Here is a 24,866-nt window from a genome sequence, read left to right on the forward strand (position 1 = left end):
GACCGAGCTAACAGCTCCCTGTTTTACCCAGACCAGCCTGCAGGACACAGCGTGGCGAGAGTCTTCCTTTGGTGCAGGTCAGACCTGGGTGAACCCTGAGGTTGGAGAAGTGGGAGGGAGAGGCGGGGCCAACCGGAAAAGGCGGGGTCGTCCATGAGCCCGCCCCTCCAGGCACCCTCCCCTCCCTCGCCCCGCCCCCTCCCCCGCCCGGGCGGCCATGGCCATTCCCGGCATCCCCTATGAGCGACGGCTTCTCATCATGGCGGACCCTAGAGATAAGGCGCTTCAGGATTACCGCAAGAAGCTGCTGGAGCACAAGGAAATCGACGGCCGTCTGAAGGAGTGTGAGTGCACCTTTCTTTCCAAATAATCTCGTGCCTGGACTCGCTTTTGCCTCTGAGAAAGCGGAGGCCTTTGGCCGAGCCCGGCAACCGAGCCCTGGGGATGGGAAGGCCTCGGTCCAGGGACAAGGCGCTTTGTCATCTCTCCCTGAGTTGAGGAGCAGCACCCCTTCGGATGTGGGAATGGACCAGTCCAGTCCAGGTGACAGAGAGAACATCCGTGGTTCTAAGGTGGAAGTGCAAAAGAACTAGAGGAGGAGTGGGGAAGAAATGGGCCAAGAGTGTTTCCCTGCTTAGGGTGCAAGGAGGGCAGTGTTGATGGAGTCCCGGGACCCGGAGAGGGGAAGTCGCTTGAGTCAAGGAGGAGATGAGACTCAGGGAATCGGCTTGTTCGTGGAGTTGAACACTGGACGCGGAGCTTAAGAGAGAAGGGGTCCACTGGTTATAATAACCCTTCTTGTGTTTTCTCGTGTTTCGTGTGGTACTGTATCAGGCATACAAGTTTCCCTGACCTTTTAAGCACCAACGTTTTTTCATAGTGCACCTCCATTGAAAAGCCTGAGTTGTTTAATTAAGTGAAAGAAGACCGTAACCATGTGATTCTGTGGAGAACTGCATTTATTGACCTTATTTAGTGTAGAAAACTAGAGAGTAATACAGGTGGGTAGGTGAAGAGGTGAGGAAGGGTCTAACTCATTGATTATCATTCGGATTTGTAGTCGCAAATCCGGAGTATTAGTTTGTCAATATCTGTTAAGAATGTAAGTTAAAATGTCCTTAGACAAGTTAGTGTTGCCAGTCAAGAAAATAAAAATGTGGTGCTTTCTCTGGGACATTTCGTTTTAAACATGTCACCTACTCATTGTAAACGGCATTTTTGTGTGTGTGCGGTTTGGTATAGTGTATATGAAACTTACATAAAGTGAAACAGACTTAAGTAAACTTAAGTAAAGTGAGACTTGGTGACTTAAACTCACTACGATTATTGTTGAATTTTAAATGTTCAAATTATATTATTTCAGTAAGGGAACAATTAAAAGAACTTACCAAGCAGTATGAAAAGTCTGAAAATGATCTGAAGGCCCTACAAAGTGTTGGGCAGGTAGGTAATGGAGTTTGGGGTGTAGGGGTTAATGGTTATTTGCTTTGTTTATTAGCTGTTGAAAACTAATGCTTTTTTTCTTTCTTAGATTGTGGGTGAAGTGCTTAAGCAATTAACTGAAGAAAAATGTAAGTAGATTAATTTATTAACTAGTAAAGAAATACAACGAATCCCTCCCCAACTTTTGAAATGCTTATTATTTTAATGACAATAAGGCAGGGAGATGGTATTCTTACATAGACTAAGTTTTCTTTCAACTGTTGTCCACATTCGTAGATGTGGATATATGATTTTTACTTTCTATTTTTAATTCATTCTTTTATTTTCTTCGTCTAGTCATTGTTAAAGCTACAAATGGACCTAGATATGTTGTGGGTTGTCGTCGACAGGTAATACCTTACATTTGTACAGTACTTTATAGTTGACAAAAGTGCGTTCATATAAGTTATCATATTTAATTCTTGAGGTAAGCAGTTGAGGCATTATGCCCATAAGTTTCAAGAGTGGTTTGTTCAGACATAGCTAATTATTAGCAAAGCCTGAATTCATCTGCTTTGACTCTTGGTATTCCCTGCTTTCTACTGTATCACATTGCCTCGGTCACATCTACACACTAAGAAATTTTAGACCTGGAAAGTAGATAATTTTATTTTAATGTGTTTTTTGAAGAGTACTTACAAGTGTTAGATATTATCAGTTACCTATATTTCATATTTAAATATTTAGAAACATTACTTATAGATTGTACTATATCCTAGGTTAATTTTGTATGAGGTCATTTAGATTAGGCAAATTGAAATAACTAAATTTCATTTTTCAGTCATAAAAAACACTGACAAATGGCTTCAAATCATTCAGTAGCATCTGAAACCAAGTTTACTTAAGTAGAGCATTCTTATAAATAAATTGGAAGAACTTTCTCTGGGTATTTGTTGTATCAGGTTCAGGTTTTAGAACACTGTTACAACATGTTTTGTAGAGTAGAATTTAACCCAGGAACTAAATCTAATCTAGGATTTTGCCTGGCATATAAGTAGGTGACATTTTCTTTTTTTTTTTTTCAAAGATGACCGGTAAGGGGATCTTAACCCTTGCTTGGTGTTGTCAGCACCACACTCTCCGAAGTGAGCGAACCGGCCATCCCTATATGGGATCCGAACCCATAACCTTGGTGTTATCAGCACTACACTCTCCTGAGTGAGCCACGGGCTGGCCCCAGTAGGTGACATTTTCTAAGTCAAAATATTAGATGCCTGGAAAGAAAAATACTACATGTCCTCACTCGTAAGTGGGAGCTAAAAAAGAAACAAAGGAAAGAAAGATACAACAATACAATAATATGTTGAAATTTCAAAGGGAGAGAACAGAACTCAGGTTACCAGAGGTGGGAAAGGTGGGGGCGGGGTTGGGGTGGGGTGTAAGGGAAGAATTGGTAAAGGGACACTAAAAACAATTACATTGTAGAATGTTGAATGTACTAATTATTCTGATTTGAACATCCCATATTGCACACAGGTATTGATATTCAACTCCGTACCCTACAGATATGTACAATTTACTATGTTAAAATAAAAAAAAAAATTAGATGCCTAATTTGATAAGGGATTTTTTTTTTTTTTATGTCCCTTTCAGGGCCCTCTGGTTGTATGAAGATAAGAATATTTGAAAACTGGGAAATATTAGAAAAGCCAGAGTATATATTGCCTATAGATGTAAATTTCGAAATAGCTTCATATTGATCTCTTTCTCTTTTTCAAGTACCTCACATATCGGCAGTTTTTTTTTAACTTAATCCGTTATATTAAACCTTGTGTTTTGCCTATTTTTACTTTCTTTTAATTGGCACTGAATCCTAAATTTGGAGCTTTTTGTAAAATCCTGTGAAAAGTGGTCAGTAATTTATATGATTCTGAAATTGTATTGGCAAGCAGTTTTTTAAACTATAGAAAAGTATTAGTTTGGAAAGTAACATTCTGAATATAACATGAGGGCTGGCTGGTTAGGTCAGTTGGTAAGAGCACAGCCTTATAACACCAAGGTCAAAGGTTCAGATCCCCTTACCAGCCAGTCACCAAAAAAATAAATAAATAAAATGAATGTAATGTGGGGTAAATCTATTGTATAGAGTCTATGCAATTCTAGCCAAGTAAGTTACCATGCTTAGATATGCCAATAAATTTTTAGTGTGATTCAAGCTGATGTATAGTATGCTTAGCCTAGTTTTAGGCATATAGCAAAGGCATGAGTTATAGTTGCTGGGTTTTGTTTTGTTTTTTACCATTTTTTTTAGCATTTTAATAATCTCTAAGGGGAAACTGCATTCCTCCTAACCTCTTATGATCACATAACACACATTCTTTCCAAAAGCTGTACTTTTCAAAATAAATCTAATGGATATACCTTTAAAATGCCTCTTTCCTTCCTCCAAAATGTTCACTAAGGGATTTTTTTAATGAATGTTTTGGTACGAATTCCCAAAGTCACTATACACTTTACTACAGAGCTGGAATCAAAATAATGAGCAAAATTATGTTAAATAGTGCGCACTTGAAAGTAAAATTCCAAAGCCCATTCCTTCTTTAAAAACAAAGCCATTGCCTCCTTGAACTTTTTATATTAATAATTTCACCTTTCACACTGGGGCAGATAGAAATAACTTCAATACTTTTATAAACTCTTCTATTGGCATGGAGTTTATAATCTAATATTTGTGTTCTCTCTAAAAGGTAAAAGTGGGTATTTGGCCTCTATATATTAAGCTTTTGTTAGAGTGTTATTTCCCTTTTTGAGTGTTTACACAATACCTTTTATTTTACAAAACTAGCTTGACAAAAGTAAGCTGAAGCCAGGAACAAGAGTTGCTTTGGATATGACAACACTAACTATAATGAGGTGGGTTTCTTACTCTATTTAATTTACCTTTCATTTTCACAGAGGGAAGGTTTTATCCAAAATATTTGCTTCTTGAAATCACTGAATATATTGATACTTTTCCCCTTTTACTCATTTCTAATTAATTTAAACATGTCTTTATAAGATCACCTACAGATGCTTGCATAAGCAAGTCACTTATACTGTATCTGTAGGCTGAGAGAAAATACATCTTTTGAAAGAAAAATACCTACCTTTCCATTCTAGATATTTGCCAAGAGAGGTGGACCCACTGGTTTACAACATGTCTCATGAAGACCCTGGGAATGTTTCTTATTCTGAAATTGGAGGGCTATCAGAACAAATCCGGGAATTGAGAGAGGTTGGTACTTTGTTCTCTGAACTTACTAATAAGTAGTGCTGGTTTTAGGATGCCTGAAGGGAGAAACAGAATGAAAAACTACTTTTTGTCCAAATAGTAGTTACTGAATATTATGTATGTAAAATTGCTGAGAGAAGAATAGTGTTGAATTTCTAGCTATGAAAATTACCGGTATTTATTAATTTGGAGATAATTTGGTATTAGAAAAGTCCTGCTTATTTTGTGACAAAGGGGGGGGGGGAAGGATAAGAATAATTGATATAATTTGATGCCCTTGCCATCTGTGGTTTTGATTTCATAATAGGTTACTTGGTCTGAGCATATTTGGATAACGTGTGTGATGTAGGTTTCCCCATTACCCCATTAATGTTAACTTCCTACCTTACAGTAGAGTAAGTTACCTGTGCCTTAAATATTTTATTTTGTTAAAGCTGTTTGCTGCCATGTAAGAGAAATACTGGCTTTAGGAGTGGCTTAAATCTTCCAAGCTTTTAGGTGATGAATCAAGTCCAGATGGCTTTTTGAACAATTATTTGTGAAGCAAAGTATATCGTCATGTTGATTTCATCCTATTTTAGGCTGGAAATATTTAGGAATGAACGGGAATAGTTGGATTGTCTAACACCATCTGATTTAAGCCACAAGCCATTAGTTCTCAGACTTCAGCACATTAAGTTTTCTGGAACACTTATTAAAAATACAGATTATCAGGCCCTCTGAGTGGTTTTGATGAAGTAGATTGGGAGTGGGGCACAAAAATGATCATTTAAACAAGCATTTCAGGTGATTATGAAACTAAATTTTTCTTTGAACATACGTGAGTAAGCACTGGCCTAAGTGTAAATAAAAGTCATTTCTTACCTTGTATTTAATGAAAGGGCACCAGAGGAAGAACAAGTGCTTGATGAAACTGTGAACATATGCCTTCTACGGTGATTTCCTGCATCAGCTGTAGGAGTAGAAAGACATGCACACAGGCAATACTTTTTTTCATCTACACTTTAGAATATTTATTTCTCACACTTCTGGTTTGTCCTAATTACATTTGGTGGACATAGCTATTCAATAGAAGTTTATCTCTCAAGTTACTGGTACTGTGAATAATTCAAGTTGGATAGTCAAATCCTCAGTTTTTCTATTCTTCACTTTTCTTTCCTTGAATCAGTCTTGGGAGGATATTGAGAGCAGAACTTATTGTTCTTTTAAGGCTGCTATGGCAAAATACGAACAGATGGAAACTTTTTATACCTTTTCTCTTAGTGGCAATTATAACTTATAAAATCCATTGCCCATTTTATAATTATTTTGTGTTGTATTACCAACTGCAAACTAGATTAAATTTTTTTGATTTTGAGTTTCTTTTAATTAACTGATTTTTTTGTAGTGTAATTTTTCACTGAGGTATAATTTACATTCAATAAATGCACAGATATTTTTGGCATAAGGCAGGGCGGGGCAGGGCAGGGGCATGGGGCAGCTGGCCAGTATGGGAATCTAAACTCTTGACCTTGGTATTAACAACACCCTGCTGTAACCAACTTAGCTAACCTGCCAGCCCTAATGCACAGATTTTAAGTGTACATTTCAAATATGTTTGACAAATTATGCACCTGTGTAATCATCTAACCTAATTAAGTGTGTGGTTTGTTAACATTATTTAAAATTTTTTAGATCTTAAATCCACATGACAGAAAAACCTCTAATATGAATGGTCTTACATAACTTGGAATTCTAGATTTCTTATGGATTGTGATGTATAACCTAACAATGTTGACATTTGACTTAAAGTATTTGAAAGTACATTAAAATCTTTATTAACTTTTTAAGAAACACGCAACTTCTTTTCTAGGTGATAGAATTACCTCTTACAAATCCAGAATTATTCCAGCGTGTAGGAATAATACCTCCAAAAGGCTGTTTGTTGTATGGACCACCAGGTTGGTATTGAATTATTTCTACCCACCAATAAATGAATAAAGTAAGGAGTTAAAGAATAAGATGGAAATTTAATGTGGGCAGTTTCAACTTCCACTCCTTCAGAGTGAGAATGGAATAGGAGATGTGTGTCTACTGCTCCCTCAGGTGTGCTTAGTCCATTTGTGCCTCATAGTATATATATCTTAACATATATACTATGTGATTCTAGTGCAACAGTTCTTCAAAATGTGGTTCACAGACTTCTGGGTGTCCCTGATATGCTTTCCTGGAACTAGTGAGGTCAAAACTACTTTCATAATACCAAGATATTATTTGGCTCTTTCACTGTGTTGACATCTATACTGATGACGAAAAAGCATTGTGGTTAACACTGCTCCCGCCATAGCACAAATCAGTTGTCAGTGGGACAAAACAGTACTAGTAGTCACTGTGTTCTTGATTGCCACAAATAATAAAAAAATGCCCATTTCACATTAAAATGTCCTTGGTGAAACAGTAAAATTATTCATTTTATTAAATCTTCATCCTTGAATATGTTTTGTGTTCTGTGTGATGAAATGAAAAATACACATAAAGTACTTCTGCATATTGAATAGGATTGTTGTCTTTAAGAAAAGCACTTGTGCAGTTATTTGAGTTGTCAGCTAAATTAGCTGCATTTCATGGAATAGCATTTTTTCTTCAAAGGACAGTTTACACACAATATATGGCTATTCAGACTTGTTATTGATTACTGATTACTAGTTAGTGTGGTTATTCAGACTGGTTATTGGTTATCTGGCACCCATTTTTCCCAAAATGAATAAAGTGAGTCTGTCATGTTGAAGAAAACAACTGACACCATCTGTTGCCAGTGATAAAATTTGAGGTTTCGGGCCGAGCCCGTGGTGCACTCGGGAGAGTGCGGCGCTGGGAGCACGGTGACGCTCCCGCCACAGGTTCGGATCCTATATAGGAATGGCCAGTGCACTCACTGGCTGAGTGCCGGTCACGAAAAAAGACCCAAAAAAAAAAAAATAAAGAAACTGTGCTCATTCTTTAAAAAAAAAAAAAAAAAATTTGAGGTTTCAAGCAAAAAGTAGAATTTTCGTGAACTTGTATCTGGCACCATAAGCTTGACAGTTTTCTAATGGTGTTTTTATTTATTTGTTTTTGGTGCCTGGCCAGTATGGGGATCTGAAACCTTGACCTTGGTGTTACAAGGCTGCGCTCTAACCAACTGAGATATCAGCCAGCTCCACTTGACAGTTTTCTAATACGTTAATGCTTAAAGACTTTACTGATGAGATGGGGGTGATATTAACAAATGTGTTTTTTAGATATTGTATAGTGAACAACAATCACAATCCCTCGAACCTGTTAAGACAAGTGAACAGATAGGATGTTGATGGGCGGGAGGGGGGAGAGGGCGGGGGAAGGGAGGATTCAGTAAAGGGACACGAAAATCAACCACATTGTATATTGATAAAGTAAAATAAAATAAAATTCCATCATAAAAGATGCTAAATAAATAAATAAATAAATAAATAAATAAATAAATAAACAAACAATAAAGTAAAATCATACATGTGGCTCTCATTATGTTTCTATTGGACAGCACTGCCCTGGATGCTCCAAACTGGAGCCACCAGGCAGTGTGGAGAGCAGCATCTGACATCATGGTATTAAATGATCATCTGCAAGCTCCCTTCCTCTTGTGTTTATTATTATAGTTCTTACAGAGCAGGAGACCAGTGTGGTTGAGAAATGAGGCTTTTGAATCAGACAAGCCCAAGTTTCATTACCTGCCTTATTCAACACAGAAGCCACTAGCCATACGTACTCATGTGCCTATTGAGTACTTGAAATGTGGCTAGTGCTGTAAGTGTAAAATATAGACCAGATTTCAAATACTTAGTACAAAAAAAGTAAAGTATCTCAATAATGTTTATATCAGTTGCATGTTGCAACATTAATATTTTTGATAGATTGGGTTAAATAAAATATATTATTAACATTAAAAAATAAATACATAAATAAATATTATATAGTGAAAAATGTCAACATTTAGAAGATTTGAATAACTCACTGAACCAATAATTTCCAAATAGAGGATGATGTTAAAATATTATGTATGGGTAAAAGATCCATTCAGTGTGCAGGATAGACCAATGTATTTTAAAATAATATAGTTTCTATCGTAGTCCAAGTTGTAAGTAGGGTTTGATATATTTCTAAAGTTCTGTGTTGAGTGTGATTAAGATAGAATGACAAGGAAATAAGATATCACCTCACACCATTTAGAATGACAGTTATCAAAAAGATGAAGATAAGTATTGGCGAAGACGTGGAAGAAAGGGAACCCTTGTACACTGTTGATAGGAAGGTAAATTAGTACAGCCATTTTGGAAAACAGTATGGAGGTTCTTCAAAAAACTGAAAATAGAATTAACATATGATCCAGCAATGCCCACTTCCAGGTGTATGTCCAAAGGAATTGAAATCAATATGTTGAAGAGATAACTGCACTCCCATGTGTGTTACAGTTTTATTCACAATAGCCAAGATATAGAAACAACCTAAGTGCCCATCAATGGATGAATGGATAAAGAAAATTTAGTATATGTACGCAATGGAATACTATTCAGCCTTAATAAAGAAGGAAATTCTGTCATTTGTGACAACACGGATGAATCTAGAGGATATTATGCTAAGAAGTAAGTCAGGCACAGACAGACAAATACTGCGTGATCTCACATATGGAATCCAAAAAATTCGAACTCTTAGAAGTAGAGTAGAATGGTGGTTACCAAAGGCTGGTGGGGGATAGGAGGGGTGGATGGGGAAAAGAGAAATCTTAGTCAAGGGGTACAAAGCTCAGACAGGAGGAATAATTTCTAGTGATTTATTGCACATCATGGTGACTATAGTTAATAATTTATTTGGTATTTCAGAATTGCTAAAAGTAGATTTTAAATGTTCTCCCCACAAAGTAATAAGTATGTGAGGTGATGGATATGTTAAATGACCTGATTTAATCATTCCACAACATATACATACATGTATCATAGCATCACATTTTACCCCATAAATATGTATGCACTTATAATTTGTCAATTAAAAATTAAAAATAAAAAAATTTACAAGGGATATTTTGAATGAAATTTAAAATTTTAATATTGAGAGTAGAAGTGCTTTGAAATTTTAAATGAAATTCGATTTAGGATACGGCTTTCATTTTTGGAAAATTTATTCGCCAATAGATTGCATTCTTAAAAGGCTTTTGAATATTTACTTTCCATCTAATTAGGACCTCTTTTGTCATTCCTAGGTACAGGGAAAACTCTCTTGGCACGGGCTGTTGCTAGCCAGCTGGACTGCAATTTCTTAAAGGTAAAAGGAAGATTCTTTTGTAGTTGTTGAAATTAAATTTTATTTGAATTGTCTTATATTTATCTTAATATTTTTCCTTTAATCAGGTTGTATCTAGTTCCATTGTAGACAAGTACATTGGTGAAAGTGCTCGTTTGATCAGAGAAATGTTCAATTATGCCAGGGACCATCAGCCATGCATCATTTTTATGGATGAAATAGATGCTATTGGTAAGAATAATGCCTTCTAAAATTTATTTTAAACTTTTTTTGAAAGTGTTAGAAAATTTTTAAAAAATTAATGGAATTTATTTCCCCTGTCTTGACTTATGTGAACTAGATAGCACAATGAATTAGATGTTACTTTAAAAACATTCTTACAAAGTTTAACCAGTTTTAATAAATAACCTTTGACATTGACAAAATGAGAAATGTTATACCAAAATTAATTTTAACTTGGTCAGAATTGATTCTGGTATATTGGTATATAATTCTTAATGATTCTAACCCCAGACACTATTACATTCTGTTTTCTTAAATGATGATTGTAGAGGGAAAAAAAATGCATGAAAATTTCCACATCTATTTTAGGTGGTCGTCGGTTTTCTGAGGGTACTTCAGCTGACAGAGAGATTCAGAGAACTTTAATGGAGGTAATATTTGGTAAAGGGGGTTTATAAGGAAACCAACGTTTAATTAAAAGAAGAACTGAACATTGCATATTTGTTGGCCAAAATATGTACAATAGTAGGTCAAAATATGTACAACGGTTTAAATGAAGAATTAAATGTGAAGTTTGAAAATATTGCAGGAATAAACACATTTCTGTACCACAATCTCTAGTTAGAAAATGACTAGTAGAAAATAAGGGTATCTATAAAATTCCATTTGTTATAATCTGTACTATTCTGTATTTTTTTATCAGATCAGCCATTCAGGTATTTAAATTGTGTATTGAACTTCTTGTATTATGAACATGATCTTGTGCTAGTTTTATTAAAGCATTTTATGAGTGATGACATATTATGACTGTTAGCAATAAATGAGTTATAATTATGTATGAGGCTGTTCTAAAAATCACTCTTTCTCTCTTGCTCTCTATTTTCTCTATTGCTGAGACTAAGTGGCAACTAAAAGAGTTTTGATAATCGAAGAAGATAGATGTTGGAATGGAAGAAGGTACATAAAACCTTTTCCCACTCCAAATTCAGTGAAAGTGATGGCAATATCCCAAACACATTTTCCCACTTCTGCAAATAGAAACTAGGTAGCATACGTGATGCAGTGTCAAATTCTTTCTCTTTAGGAGTATTTCAAAATCATTTCCCGTAAATTACTCTGATCTGCTTAGAAGATATATAGTATTTTAAAATTAGTTATAAATTCTCTTAGAAACCTTAAACTGAGGTATTTTAAAACAACATAAGTACTGTTTTTTTCATGTAACTGATATATCATCAGCTAATAGACATATTGTCAGACTAGCCATATTTTAAAGAGTTTGTTAAGTGCAGTAAGATTTTTCAACATTTGTTCAAGAAAACTTTAGGAATTGAAGGAAATATGTTTGGTGTCTCTCAGTGTTCCCATGTACAGTGGAATTATTTGAAAAGATACTTATGGGTTGATTATCAGATTTGCAGATATATCTTTGTATCCAGTTATCTTAAAATAAATGTTATGTTTAATATACCATAAGCACTTTATATATTAGAGCGTATTATTAGCTTTTATTTTAAAAAACAATTGTATGAAAAAAATTTGGATGCTGGAAATCGGATCCACATAGATTAGACTCATAATTCTTAACTACATGGAAGACTTCAGATTTATTAAGACTACCTGACAGGTACATAATCTATCTTGGAACTCTGAGAATGGAAAATACAGACATACTTCAAAAAGCTCATGGAAAAGTAGAATTGAAAGACAGTATGAATCTTTCCATGAACTTTTTGAAGTACTGTTGTATAATCCCTTTATATAAGAGAAAAAAATAATTTTGTCAAATGACCATTTTGAAGATCACATATCTATCTGTAGGCAATACATTTTATGGTATTAGGCATATAAAAGGTATGTTCTGTATATTTCTTAATGGTTGGGATGTTTTATAAAATATGTGATTTTTAATATTCTTAGTTACTGAATCAAATGGATGGATTTGATACTCTGCATAGAGTTAAAATGATCATGGCTACAAACAGACCGGATACACTGGATCCTGCTTTGCTGCGTCCAGGAAGATTAGATAGAAAAATACGTGAGTTAAGGTTCTTTACCTGCTATCTGTTTCCGTTTGCCTATGTCCATTTCTCATGCCATACCTCCAATCAACTCCCAATTTATTAAAAATAAAAAAGGACTATCAAATAACTTTTTGTAATTTCTTATTTTTAGATATTGATTTACCAAACGAACAAGCAAGATTAGATATATTGAAAATCCATGCAGGACCCATTACAAAGCATGGTGAAATAGGTAAGAAAGTAACCTATTTTATGTGTATTTACATTTGGTAAATGAAGCAAAATACTATTGGATATTACTCATCGTCCACCAAATCTGGTTTTAAATTCAGCAAACATGGTGGTTTTAAGTTCAGCAAATATTTATTGAGCATCTACTATATGCTAGGAACTGTAAGTGCTGGAATATTCAGAGAACTTACATTCTTGTCAGGAAAGACAGATAAAGTAAGTAAAATATTTAGTATATTAAATGGTGAAAAGTACTATGAGAAAAATAAAGCAAGGAAAGGCATAGGACATGCCAGGAGCAGGCGTGAGTACAGTCATGCATCACTTAATGACAGGGATACTGTTCTGAGAAATGTGTTGCTAGGCGATTTTGTTGTTGTGTGAACATCATAGAGTGTACTTACACAAACCTAGATGGTATAGCCCACCACATACCTAGACTATATAGTATAGATAGCCATTATAATCCTATGGGACCACCATTATACATGCAGTCTGTTATTGACCGAAACATCATTATGTGGCACATGACTGTATGTACATTTTTAAGTGGAGGGGCGAGCACAGGGAAGTCCTTACCAAGATGGTTTTTAAGCAATGACCTGAAAAGGTGAAGGAACTAGATGTGAGTATTGAGGGAAGATCATTTCATGCAAGAGGGAGCAGCAAGTAAGAAGGCCCTAAAGCAGGTTCATGCCTGGCACATTCAAGGAACAACAAAGAGGCCAAGGTGTCTGTTGCAGAGTAAAAGGAACAGGTGAAGTCATAGAAATAATGGGGACCAGATTATTTAGAGCCTTACAGAGGTCATGGTGTGCAAACTTTGGCTTTTATTTTTAGTTATATGGATACCATTGGAGGATTGTGATCAGAGGAGTGGTATGATCTCTCACTTTTTGTTATTTTTAACTTTTTATTATAGAAAATTAGAAACACATAAAAGTAGAGATGAGAGTATAATGAATTTCTAATCCTATGTACTCATCCTCCAGCTTCAATAATTATTAACTTGTTTTTGTAAAGATTGTACAGTTAGAGTCCTGTGTTCAAAATCTTATTTGTATCAAAACCTGGACCTTGCTGTTATCAGCACCACGCTCTAACCAACTGAGCTAATGGGCAGCCATAATTTTGTTTTTGAATATGTACATTTAGGAACAAAACCCAAAACAATATATAAAGGAATAGTCAGGTAATTTTTATTAATGATCCACTTCACCTTCAATAATTATTAATTCTTGGCTGATCCTGTTTCATCTGTAACCTTCTTCTGGATTTACCTTTTACCTTCCCTCTAGATTTTTAAAAAAGCAAATTCCAGGCATTATATCATTTCATCTGTAAATATTTCAGTATTAAGATTATTCTAGCTGCACATTGAAAATGAACTGTAGAGGGACAAAGATAGAAGCAGAAGGATCAGTTAGAAGGCTATTTCAGTAATCCTTGGTCAAAGGAGGTAGCAAAGTCTTTTTTTTTCTTTCAGCTTTATTGAGGTATAATTGACAAAGTCTTTTAAAATGATGAGATTTTGGGTATATTTTGAACGTAGAGGTGACAGGACTCGCTAATGAATTGGATGTGGGATGTTAGCTAAAGAGAAGAACTGGATTTTTGGCCCCAAGCAACTGGAAAGATGGAGTTGCCATCATTTAAAGTTGAAAAGACTCAAAAGGTTAGGTTTTAAGGGGAGAATAAGGAAGTTGTCTGGCTGTATTAAATTTGAGATGCCAATTAGATATCCAAATAAAAATGTTGATTAGTAATTTGTATGCATCTGTAGTTCATTGGGGGTGGTCTATACTGGAGATATAAGTGTGGATAAAATCAGCATAAAAATGGTTTTCAGTCTTGTGATTAGATGAGATTTCCAAGGTGGTGAATGTGGATAGAGAAGAGTCAAAGACTGAGCTTAAATAATTCTGATACTAAGAAGTTGAGATGAAGAAACATCAAGGGAATCAGAAGGTAGAGTCACAGATGTAGGTGTAAAATCAGGAGCACATTCCAGGTGTCCTGGAAGATAAATGAAGAAAGTCTAAGATGGAAGAATTTACAATACTTTTTTTTTTAAATGCTGGTGAGAATGATGTAGGAGAGAGAGAAATTGATAATGCACTTTCTTTGAAAAAGGGTTTACCCTGTCTATGAGCATACTTTTCATTTATGAGAATGGAGGAAAGGCAGAATATATAGATGGTGATGGTGACAGGTTCTCAGATATTGTAGGAATTTGCAGAAGTTTTCTTCTGAATGCTTCTGTTTTCTCAGTGAAATAGAATGTAAGTTCAGAGTGAAGATGGGGAAGTATTGTTAGAGATTTGAAGACAGAGGAGAAGGTATAAATAGGTATCTGTGGAAGCAAGGAATTGGGCTAGGGTAGAGGCCAGCAAACCATGGCTCGTAAGCCAAATTCTACCTGCCTTCTGTTTTTGTAAATAAAGTTTTGTTGTAACACAACCATGCCTATTCCTTTATATATTGTCTATGGCTGCCTTCCCACTACAACAGCAGATTTGAGTAGTTTTGATAGAGACCATATAGCCTGCAAAGTATGAAGTATTTACTGTCCGGCCCTTTACATAAAAAGTTTGCTGACTTCTGAATTAGGAGAATCTAGTATAATTGCCAGACAGCTTTAAAACCCCTTTAGAAATGAGTGGTCCAAAATAATTACATATAGTTAGTTGATAATTGCCTCTCATTATGTCATTGCTTCTTCGAGAGAGTTTTGAGCTGGAAAGACTGAGCTGAACAAAGGATGTCAATTTATTGTTTTTCCTCACAAATTCTGAGCTCTTGGTAGGTGCCAGATGCTGCGCTAGCCTTAAGAATCCCTGCTCTCAGGAAGCTTACAATGAACATTGAGGCAATTAAAAGCTAATTAGTGAATATATGTATGATTTCAAATAGTGATTGACTGGGCCCAGCCCGTGGCGCACTCGGAAGAGTGCGGCGCTGGGAACGCAGCGACGCTCCCACCGCGGGTTCGGATCCTAGATAGGAATGGCCGGTGCGCTCACTGGCTGAGTGCCGGTCACGAAAAAGACAAAAAAGAAAAAAAAAAAAAAAATAGTGATTGACGTAACCAATATTGCCTGACAATCTCATCAGTTACTCACATTGCAGTAGCCTATACTCTATTTTTCTTCCAATTCTGTATTAAATCTATGACTGCTACCCCAAACCTACAGCTTTTCAATTCATGTCTGTCATGTGGGTGGTTAGAGATTTCACTTAACTTTACTGTTAAAGCAAAGTGATCTGATACTTCACCACTTGAAGCTTGCATGGAAATCAGAAAAGCTAGCCAATGCCTGGTGTAGCATTTAAAAATTACATGTGATAAAATTATGTCTGATGACTTTTTTTTTTTTTTTTTTTTTTTTTAAAGATGACCGGTAAGGGGATCTTAACCCTTGACTTGGTGTTGTCAGCACCACGCTCACCCAGTGAGTGAACTGGCCAGCCCTATATAGGATCGGAGCTCGTGGCCTTGGTGTTATCAGCACCACACTCTCCCAAGTGAGCCACGGACCGGCCCTCTGATGACTTATTTTGATGTATTTTATATTTGACTATGTGATTAAAATAAATTTTATTATTATAATAAGAGTCATAGCTTGACACATTTATAGTTCACATGTGCGTAGCGTTTCACTGTGTAAAAACAGGTTAAGGTGCTTTCAGGTCTTGATGGTATTTCCTGGTTTTAAAGTTTTGGAGGTGTGTTTATTTCTGCTTAGTGCTAGTTTACTTAGTAGAAGTCTTAGTTTTGGGTTCTTAATATTGTGAATGTTAACAGAGGTGATGCCTAGCTGATCATATTCAAAGCAAACTCTTTAGTTCAAATTTTCCATGTGGCATAAATCAAGAAAAGATTTAATTTTTTTTTTTTTACTAATTTCCAGTATTTTTTTTCCTAAACAGATTATGAAGCAATTGTGAAGCTTTCAGATGGCTTTAATGGAGCAGACCTGAGAAATGTCTGTACTGAAGCAGGTAAGAGTTTAAAGTTCAGTTTTACTGTTGATGTTGATTTTTTAAATTTGCTAAAACTGTTTGAGTTTGTCTAAAAGCAGAGCCTGGGCCTTGCAGGGATTTGGGTGCATGTTGTTTTTTTTTGCAGATTAATTCCAGGAAGCAGAAGAGAACAGGGCAAGTGAGATGGAAAGAGGGAAAGGTAAAATAAAGGTGTACTATTGAGGTAGCTGCTGTAGGCAAAAGCGGGGTTAGATTTTGACGAGACCTCAGAGAAATATACAAAATGCCTTTCAGGAATACCCAGCAGAACGATGGGAGACTGGAATATTTATTTACCAGCAATCATCCCCTGTTGGATGAGATTTGCTCTTAGGGATGTTAACTCCTTTGCATTTCTGGATGCCTTAGGACAGAATGTGGAAAGACAGGCATGTGATAGAACACTGGCCCCCTAAAGTAAGTCTGAGGCTGCCTACCACATCTGTGGCTGGAATTAGACTATGCCAGCACCAGAAGTATTTGCTACAAAACAGTTAACATGTTTTCTGATACTAGTCTGTGACCAATAAGCTTTGAAAGATTGATTTATGAATCCTTTGATCATGCAATTTGTGTAAAATGTTGTAATTTTTAAATATAATTTTCTCTGTGGATTGTGTGATACTATTTTCATTTCTGGTACCAAGTGGCTTTAAAGCCCTATCTACAGTCAACTAGTCTTTGTGAGCCATGGACTGGCCCCTCTGAACTTTTTTTTTTTTTTAAGACTCCTAGTGGTTTTACCTATCTGTAATCACTCTTTTTGCTGGTACTTCTGTATGAACCAGGGACATTTTAAATACAAACATACAGAATCTTAAGATTGAAAAAATAAATTTCTAAAGTAGATTTTATAGTTAGTGACTTCTTATATTGTAGATTAATTGTTTTAAGTATTGCAATATGTGATTTCCTCTTGTTTTTCATACCATGGGTAGACTTATTTTAACATTTCTTGTAAATTCAACAGACTCTTTAAAGAGGCTAGGAGTATCTTCATGAGTGTATTATGACTCAGTATCTGGATCAGAGATCTGCATGGCTGGAAACTCTGTCAATACAAATCAGTAAATCATGCTCACAGAGACTTAGTAAACAAAAATATTAAGAGGTAAACTATCATATGGCTTGAACTGTTTGGAGTAATTTATGATATTCTCTTTCTAAAATCTACACTAGACCAAATTATTATCAAGATTGTTTCGGTGAATTTGGAATCCAAACAAAAGTAGTGCTGTGATCTTAAAGGATGATGCTATCAAATTATGATATGTTTTTTGCCCTACATATTTTAAAAAATTTATTTCATTATTCACAATAAAAAGATACAGCTTCTGTGTGGATTAAAATTTTAGTTTTTTAACTTGGTCAGACATTCACATCTGTAGACATACAGAAATTCTTATTTGGTTTCCATTTTATTAGACTTCAAGCTTTTTAAACCTATCTTTCTGTAAATAAAAATATACTTGATTCAATTATAGTAGACTTTTCAATTCAAGTCTTGATGTTATCATCCTTTTTGGATTAGAATGTATCTCTTTGCAGATTTACACATTCACTAAACAGTAATTTGAAAACAGTCATACGCACAAGGTTTACAAAAATAACTTACCCAAATTTAATTGTAACTTTCCAAACAAGTTTTGAAACTTTTGAAAAATCAGTTATTTCCATTCTCTTGATTTCTAGGACAACATAGAATGGCTATTTCCAAGGCTGTTTTTATAGAAATCTAGAAAGTAAAGATAGGAAGTAACTCTTGAAATCTTCTATTATAGCCCCCTCATTTTATGTAAGTGAAAATTCAATACAAGCAGATCCTCGATGGAAATATTAGTAGAATTCATCTAATTAGTAGATAGTGATACCTTACCAGCCTTAGTTTATCATGATATTAGTATTGTCTTGAAATTTGGGATCCATATCCATGATACAACTAATGTTTAAAAAGAAAATAGAAACAAAAAACTTTTATTCCCTTGTCAAGTAGTATTTGACAAGTAATTTGTCAGAAATTTAAAGGAAAAAATTGAGTTGCGATACTTGAATACGAGTCATGTAAAAATATCAATTTGTATATAAATAAGGTAAATTTTAGTACGTGAATAGTGGCTTTGATTTTTGTTAAAGCCCACTGGGGGGCTTTAAAGTTGGCTTTCTGTAATTTCTGTAATTTCCTATTCTGTAAGCCTTTGCTTATTAATAAGGAAGTACTGTCAGACTACTGGAGGTGTTTTTGTTTGTTTGTTTTCGTAAATGTGCTTCCTCCTTCCAGGGAATCATTACCTATGGAGTTAAGAAACTACCGCTTAAAATGTATATGTGTTGTCAATAGTTTTGGTTTGTTTTTGGTTTTTGATTTTTATTTTATTAAGAGCTATCATTAGATACAGGGACTATGCAAGTCATATCTTAAATATTCAGATAATTGTCTCGCTTGTTTTTGGTTTGGAAAATAATGCTCACCATAGCTATGGAAATTAATTGAACAAGGATAGAGGTTTTTTAACAAGTTAGAACTACTGGCTCAGAAGTAGTAAATCTAGGCTCCTTCACCTTTACTCCATAAAATTACATTATTTAGTTTTCTTATAATGACCATATAAATCACATGGCTATGTAGCAATCATGTTGTTTTATTCTCCACAGGTATGTTTGCAATTCGTGCTGATCATGATTTTGTAGTACAGGAAGACTTCATGAAAGCAGTCAGAAAAGTGGCTGATTCTAAGAAGCTAGAATCTAAATTGGACTATAAACCTGTGTAATTTACTGTAAGGTTTTTGATGGCTGCATGACAGACATTGGCTTAATGTAAAAATAAAGTTAGGGAAAATAATGTATGTATTGGCAATGATATCATTAAAAGTGTATGAATAAAAATATACATGAGTAACATCATAAAAATTAGTAATTCAGCTTTTAAGATTGGTACAGAAGTTTGTATGTCTCTTGATGTTGCACTTATTGCATCAAAAGTTACAAAAGAGTGTATTGAAACTTTTCGTATTTGCTGTGTGAGCATTTTGTAAAACACTGAAAATGGTTTGAGATAGTAGTGCAAGAGAGCATTTCTTATGACTTATTTTATATCATTTGTTTTCCTCATCCTAAAACGTTGAATAAAATTTGTCTGATTCAGTTCTCCTACATATATTTTTGTCTTTTCTAAGAGTACATTTACTATGGTTCTTTAGTTTCTTTAGTAAGTAAACTACTTACTTGATAAGCCAGATGAAGTTGTATTTAGACTGTAGATGTTTGAATTTTACTTTAGAATAGTACTCACACTCAATGTTTATGAGCTTTATCTTGTTATATATAACATAGATGTGTGGGTATGTCTATATATATTCCTCTTTCCAGAAAGTATTTACTCTTCACCTACTTTGATTTGGCTATTCGATAGTAAAAAAATTACATGTACATCCATAACTTTTTTTAGATTATGATTAAAAGTAATATTTGCTAATAAATATGACTTCATTTTCTTTGTTTATGTGAGGTGATAGGTCCCTTTTTAGAATGTTATGGTCTAGACCCTCTTTCCAGATATATTTTCACATACATACACACAAAAATGCCAAATGAAATAAGAGAATCATCATTGGGCATCTACTGAGATTATCTCTTTATTAAAGTTGCTGTTAAAAAAAAAGTCGATCCCTATACCTGTCAGCTGCCAGAAAAAACAATTTTCAACTTGTTTCATAAACGCCAACCTAGTTAATTATACAATCATTTTTTCACATTAAAAACTTAGCACAGTATTGTGTGCCTTTTCATAATTTTAAAAGGTGGAAAACAGTTTACATAGAGAAAGTGGAGCACTCAAGTGGACATCTAATACACAAATTAATGAACAGTTCTATTTCCATGTGCTGACAGTACATATATTTGACAGTATAAAAAGTAATAGAGTGATAGTGTGTGGGGGTGAGTCTAAATCAAATATCCATGTGATCCTTTCACTTTTATATATTGTAATTTGCATTTAGTTAATGAGTGACTATCTTGCCTTTTTACTTTTGTGCTGGCAGTTTTTTGAAGAATCAGTTTGGTGTACAAATTTTTGTGTGGCTTCTTCCACTTCGAAGCTTGAGTTTCCTTGTCTGTTTAAAAGCACAAAGGATAATAGTATCTCCCTAGAACCAGAGAAAGTATATACCTAAACTTTGTTAATATATAGTATTAACTCTGACTCAAACACCTTTTTAAAAGATACTGAAAGCCATTATTTGAAAATATTAATAAACTTAGAATTAAAGGCAAAAACCTTACAGTATTATGTAATTTATTGAGAATGAGCTACCAGTTCCCTTTCTGATAGTTTTCTACTTGACATTCTTTCTTGAGACTTTCTAGGTAATCTAAACTGAGTAGTCATATTCTCAAGTATTCTTAAAAGTCCATCGTTTCCAATTATTTTCTTAAAGATGATGGGCGCGTCATTTTCTGTGCAGTATAACATGACTTTGAACTTTTCATTTATTACCCTTGGTTATAACCTCACCACGCATTGCGCAAAATTCTGAGGGGAGAAACTATAGTTTCCCTTGCAGATGCCAGTTTTCTGGTAGCTAGGATGTTTTGCCCGTTTATGTTTATGCTGAAGCAGGGATCTGTCCTGTCGGAACAGGCAGAGCTAGTTCCCAGGGCCCCACAGCCGTTCCCAGGACCTTCGCTCATTCCCTCCCTCGCACTACAGCCCCGCCTCCTCCACGCCGGGTGGGCTCCGGCCGCGGCGCCTCTGAGGCCCCGCCCCCTGCGTCTGCGCTCTCGTGAAGGGGCGGAGCAGGGCGGCGGCGCGCTGACACCTGGCGGCGACGGAGGGCGGACCAAAGGCGAGCGTGGGCTGGGATTGGCTGGGGCGGCGTGGGTGGAGGGGGCGGGAGGAAGGAGGGGAGACGGTTGTAGGTCTCGCGTCTGTGCCGGATTCTGGGCGGCCTGAGGGGCGCGGAGACTCGTGGGGGAGGGAGACGCCAGCAGCATGGCGGCTGGGCACGACCCTCTCAACCCTCCTTTTCCCCGCTGTCGTCGCCGCCGCCGCCGGGGTCGCTGGGACCCTTTGGTCTGCGTGTGTTAGTTGTAAGCCCACTTCCCGCCCGTCAGTCCTCCTCCACCGGCCCTGCTTCCTTTCGCCGCCACTGCCGGCCGTAGGGTCGGGCGGGCCGGATAACTTACCTCCCACCCCACCTACTAGCCCGAGAGCCGGGACCATGGAGGACGTGAAACTGGAGTTCCCTTCCCTCCCACAGGGCAAAGAAGACGCTGAGGTAAGTCTGTCGGGTGACTGCCACGCACAGGCCTCCCTTGTGGCTCCAGCTGAGGGGCGAACCCAGGCCCCAACGGTCGCCGCCTCCAACTACTCAGGAGCCCAGTTGTCCTCTGAGGGCGTCCCTGGACCTCTCAGGCGGAGCCTCAGGCCCTTAGGCTGTCGGCTCTGACTCAGGTTGAGTTCCTAAAGCAGTCCTTTACCCCCCTAGGCTCGGCGTCTAGGACTTACTTGGAGTAAGGTTCCCCTTTTATTGCCAAAGCACTACGAGGGTAGAGTTGTTTTTAATCTCAACTTGAGGAATATCTTTGGTGTCACGATTCACTGTGGAACACATGGCCCCACATGTGGAATAGACCCCGGGCCTGAAATTTGGAAGTGTGCCTTCGAAAAGTTTCCCAAAGTTCTTCGTGTTTTTAAGCAAAGCTATGGCCAACAGAAGAAAATGTCATAAAGCTAGCTCATTGGATCTGAAATCTTAACCTATGAAGGAAAGTTAGGTATAAAAACCCTTTTATACCTTGGTCTTCCGATTTCTAATTGGGGCTTCTTTTTACCTTACCTTCTCTGCCTGACGTTTGTATTGCCCCCCCCCCCCCCAAATCTATTGCTAGTTTAAAATACGTTATAGTATTGCAGACTACTAAATTAGAATTTTTTGTAATCTAAATTAGTAACAGGACAAGGATACTCGGTTATGCTTAAGTAAGATGAAGAAAGAAAGAAATCTGAAATTCTAGAGTTTTAAATATCTTTAAACTAACTGGAAAAGTAAAGCCCTATTTTTAAGAGCTCATTTAATTTATTCCAAATATTCATTTTATTTATTGAGTATGTTCATTTGGGGTTCACTGTTCTTGTTTGGAGGGCTCCGTTGTTTGGGGCAGTGGTGCTTGAGAACTGTATATGTTTTAAGAGTAGACTAATAAAAAAAAGAAGGTCATATTTAGACTAGTTGGAAAAATGAATTTACACTTTTTTCTTTAAACTACAGTAATATTAGTGAGTATACTTTTATGTCCTCAAAGTGATTCAGTAATTTCCCCACTGCAAACAACCTTAGAAATAATGTAGAGCATTCCCACGTTTCAGGTGAAGAAATTGTAGTTTACCAGGAATAAGTAATTTGTCAAGGTAACACAATGTCACAAGACACAGGAGGGCCTTCTGTTGTTTTTAATACACCTCAATTCTTCCCTTCCTAATCTTAAAAGTTTTAGTTTAAAACTTTCTCAGACTTTGCGTTTAATCTTTTATTGTGTATATAATATGTCTTATCCCTGTAAAAATTATAAATTTTTACTGGGAATAGAGCTTTCTTCCCTATGTGGAACTATAGAAAATACACTGTATCTCTACACTACCAGATGTGTGGGGGATATTTGACTCTGAAATTAGAGTCAAATCCCACAGGTTAATGTCTTAGTCCGTCAAGACTTCCCCCCAGTTTAGACATCAGTCACATGTAGTAGGTTGCCACTTATGCTTCTGACCCACTGGCTATTCCCACTACCCCCTCCATGGAGTCGATTAATTTGCTAGGTATGCTCACAAAACTCCGGGAAACACGTTTACCAGTTTATTTTAAAGGGCATTACAAATGATGCAGATGAACAGTCAGAAGGAAGAGAGTTTAAGTGAGGTTGGAGGAAGGAGCACACTACCATCACATGTTCAGCAACCCAGAAGCTCATGAAATCAAAGAATTCTTGTAGAGCTTAATCTCCAGTTCCCTCCCACCCACCCTTCCTGGGGTCATTGGGTGATGCTGAAAATCTTCCAACCTTCTAATCTTGTGGTTTTTCGGGTGACTGGCCTCATCCTAAGTCACGTCCATTAGCATAAACTCAGGTGTGATCTAAAGTGGGTCATTATGAATAATAAGAGACACTCCTATCACGAAGGAAATTCTAAGTGTTTTAGGAGGGCTGTGACTGGAAGCAGCGGGGACAAAGACCAAAGATATTTCATGTTATACCTCAGGGACAGAGGTAATGCTTAAAGCATAGTGGATAATCGTGCACATACTGTCTACTGAAAGCCAATTCATTTCTTATTTCATAGCACTAGGTGTTTGGTCTCTTGGTTCTAAGTAATAAGGACCAATTTAGACTAGCTTAAGCAAGAAAATAAAGAAAAAGTAACTACATCCAAAAAGGTAGTGGTGCTGCCCGTCTGAGGGAATTGACTAGACCCAGGTATCATAATGCATCAGGACTGCCTCTGCCTCTCATGAGTTCTTGTCTCTGCTTTCTCAGTCTTCTCCATCAGCTGCTCTGGCGTCACACCCTTAAACAGTTTGTTTCTAAAAGCATCTCTCTTCCTGCCTCAGTGTTTGAAATCTAGAGGACTGGCCCAATCTAGATCATGTACCCACCTTTTGGATCAGTCACTGTAGCTGGGAAGAGATGAATACAATGAGGAGCCCAGACTAGGTCATATCCCTAATTCCTAGGCTAGGGGAGTGAAGTTTATCATTGATAGCTCTCCCACCAAAACCATGGGAACATTTCCACAGATGGAGGATGCTTTCTGGGCAGACAGCTGTAAATAGGGGCCATATAAATAAACCATTAAATGGGGGCATAGAGCTACTCATAATAAGCTGACTAATAAACAGTGTTAATTTTCTAATTTCCAATGAGATACATAGTGTCAAATAATCTTGATGTGGTTAGAATGACCAGCCAGCACCGTTGCCATATTACAATCCAAATCTTGCTTTAATAAAAATGAAATTCAAGTAGAAAGATTTTAGTGAATACTTTTAATGATTAATGTGATTAAGCAATGATAGTTTGATGATTCTTTCACTTTTTTGTTTGTTTATTTTGGGTTTTTTGTTAATTTTTATTGAATCGTAATTGATTATACATATTTTGGGGGTTCAACGTTGACATGTTGATCAAATCAATATTACTTGCATATATATTGTTACAAATTGTACTTATTCTTTATGCCCCTTCCCCAGTCTCTCCCCATCCCCCTCTCCTTCCCCTCTCCCACCTCTGATAACCCTTGATTTCTTCTCTCCTTCTGAAAGAGTAATGGTTACTCTGTTGATTTGTTGCCTAGATGATCTGTCCAATGCTGTGAGGTG

At 36.4% G+C, this 24,866-nt stretch overlaps 2 protein-coding genes across 2 annotated transcripts in view; both read left to right on the forward strand.

The window, feature by feature from the left end:
- Positions 1 to 220: 220 nt before the first annotated feature.
- PSMC6 (proteasome 26S subunit, ATPase 6) lies at positions 221 to 19,641 on the forward strand. The gene is made up of 14 exons (XM_063089600.1): positions 221 to 344; positions 1,364 to 1,443; positions 1,532 to 1,571; positions 1,780 to 1,832; positions 4,268 to 4,335; positions 4,582 to 4,696; positions 6,546 to 6,633; positions 9,945 to 10,006; positions 10,093 to 10,216; positions 10,577 to 10,638; positions 12,128 to 12,248; positions 12,386 to 12,466; positions 16,396 to 16,467; positions 19,141 to 19,641. The coding sequence occupies exons 1-14, from the start codon at positions 260 to 262 to the stop codon at positions 19,257 to 19,259; spliced, it is 1,170 nt and encodes a 389-aa protein (XP_062945670.1). The 5' UTR covers positions 221 to 259; the 3' UTR covers positions 19,260 to 19,641.
- A 1,763-nt stretch (positions 19,642 to 21,404) lies between these two features.
- The window catches only part of STYX (serine/threonine/tyrosine interacting protein), a 34,458-nt gene continuing 30,996 nt past the window's right edge, over positions 21,405 to 24,866 (forward strand). Inside the window, exon 1 of the mRNA XM_063089379.1 lies at positions 21,405 to 21,767. Within this exon, the coding sequence (XP_062945449.1) occupies positions 21,711 to 21,767 (57 nt within the window). The 5' untranslated portion in view covers positions 21,405 to 21,710. The remainder of the gene's footprint in view (positions 21,768 to 24,866) is intronic.

The sequence above is a fragment of the Cynocephalus volans genome, chromosome 3 (assembly GCF_027409185.1).
Source record: "Cynocephalus volans isolate mCynVol1 chromosome 3, mCynVol1.pri, whole genome shotgun sequence".
NCBI lineage: Eukaryota > Metazoa > Chordata > Mammalia > Dermoptera > Cynocephalidae > Cynocephalus > Cynocephalus volans.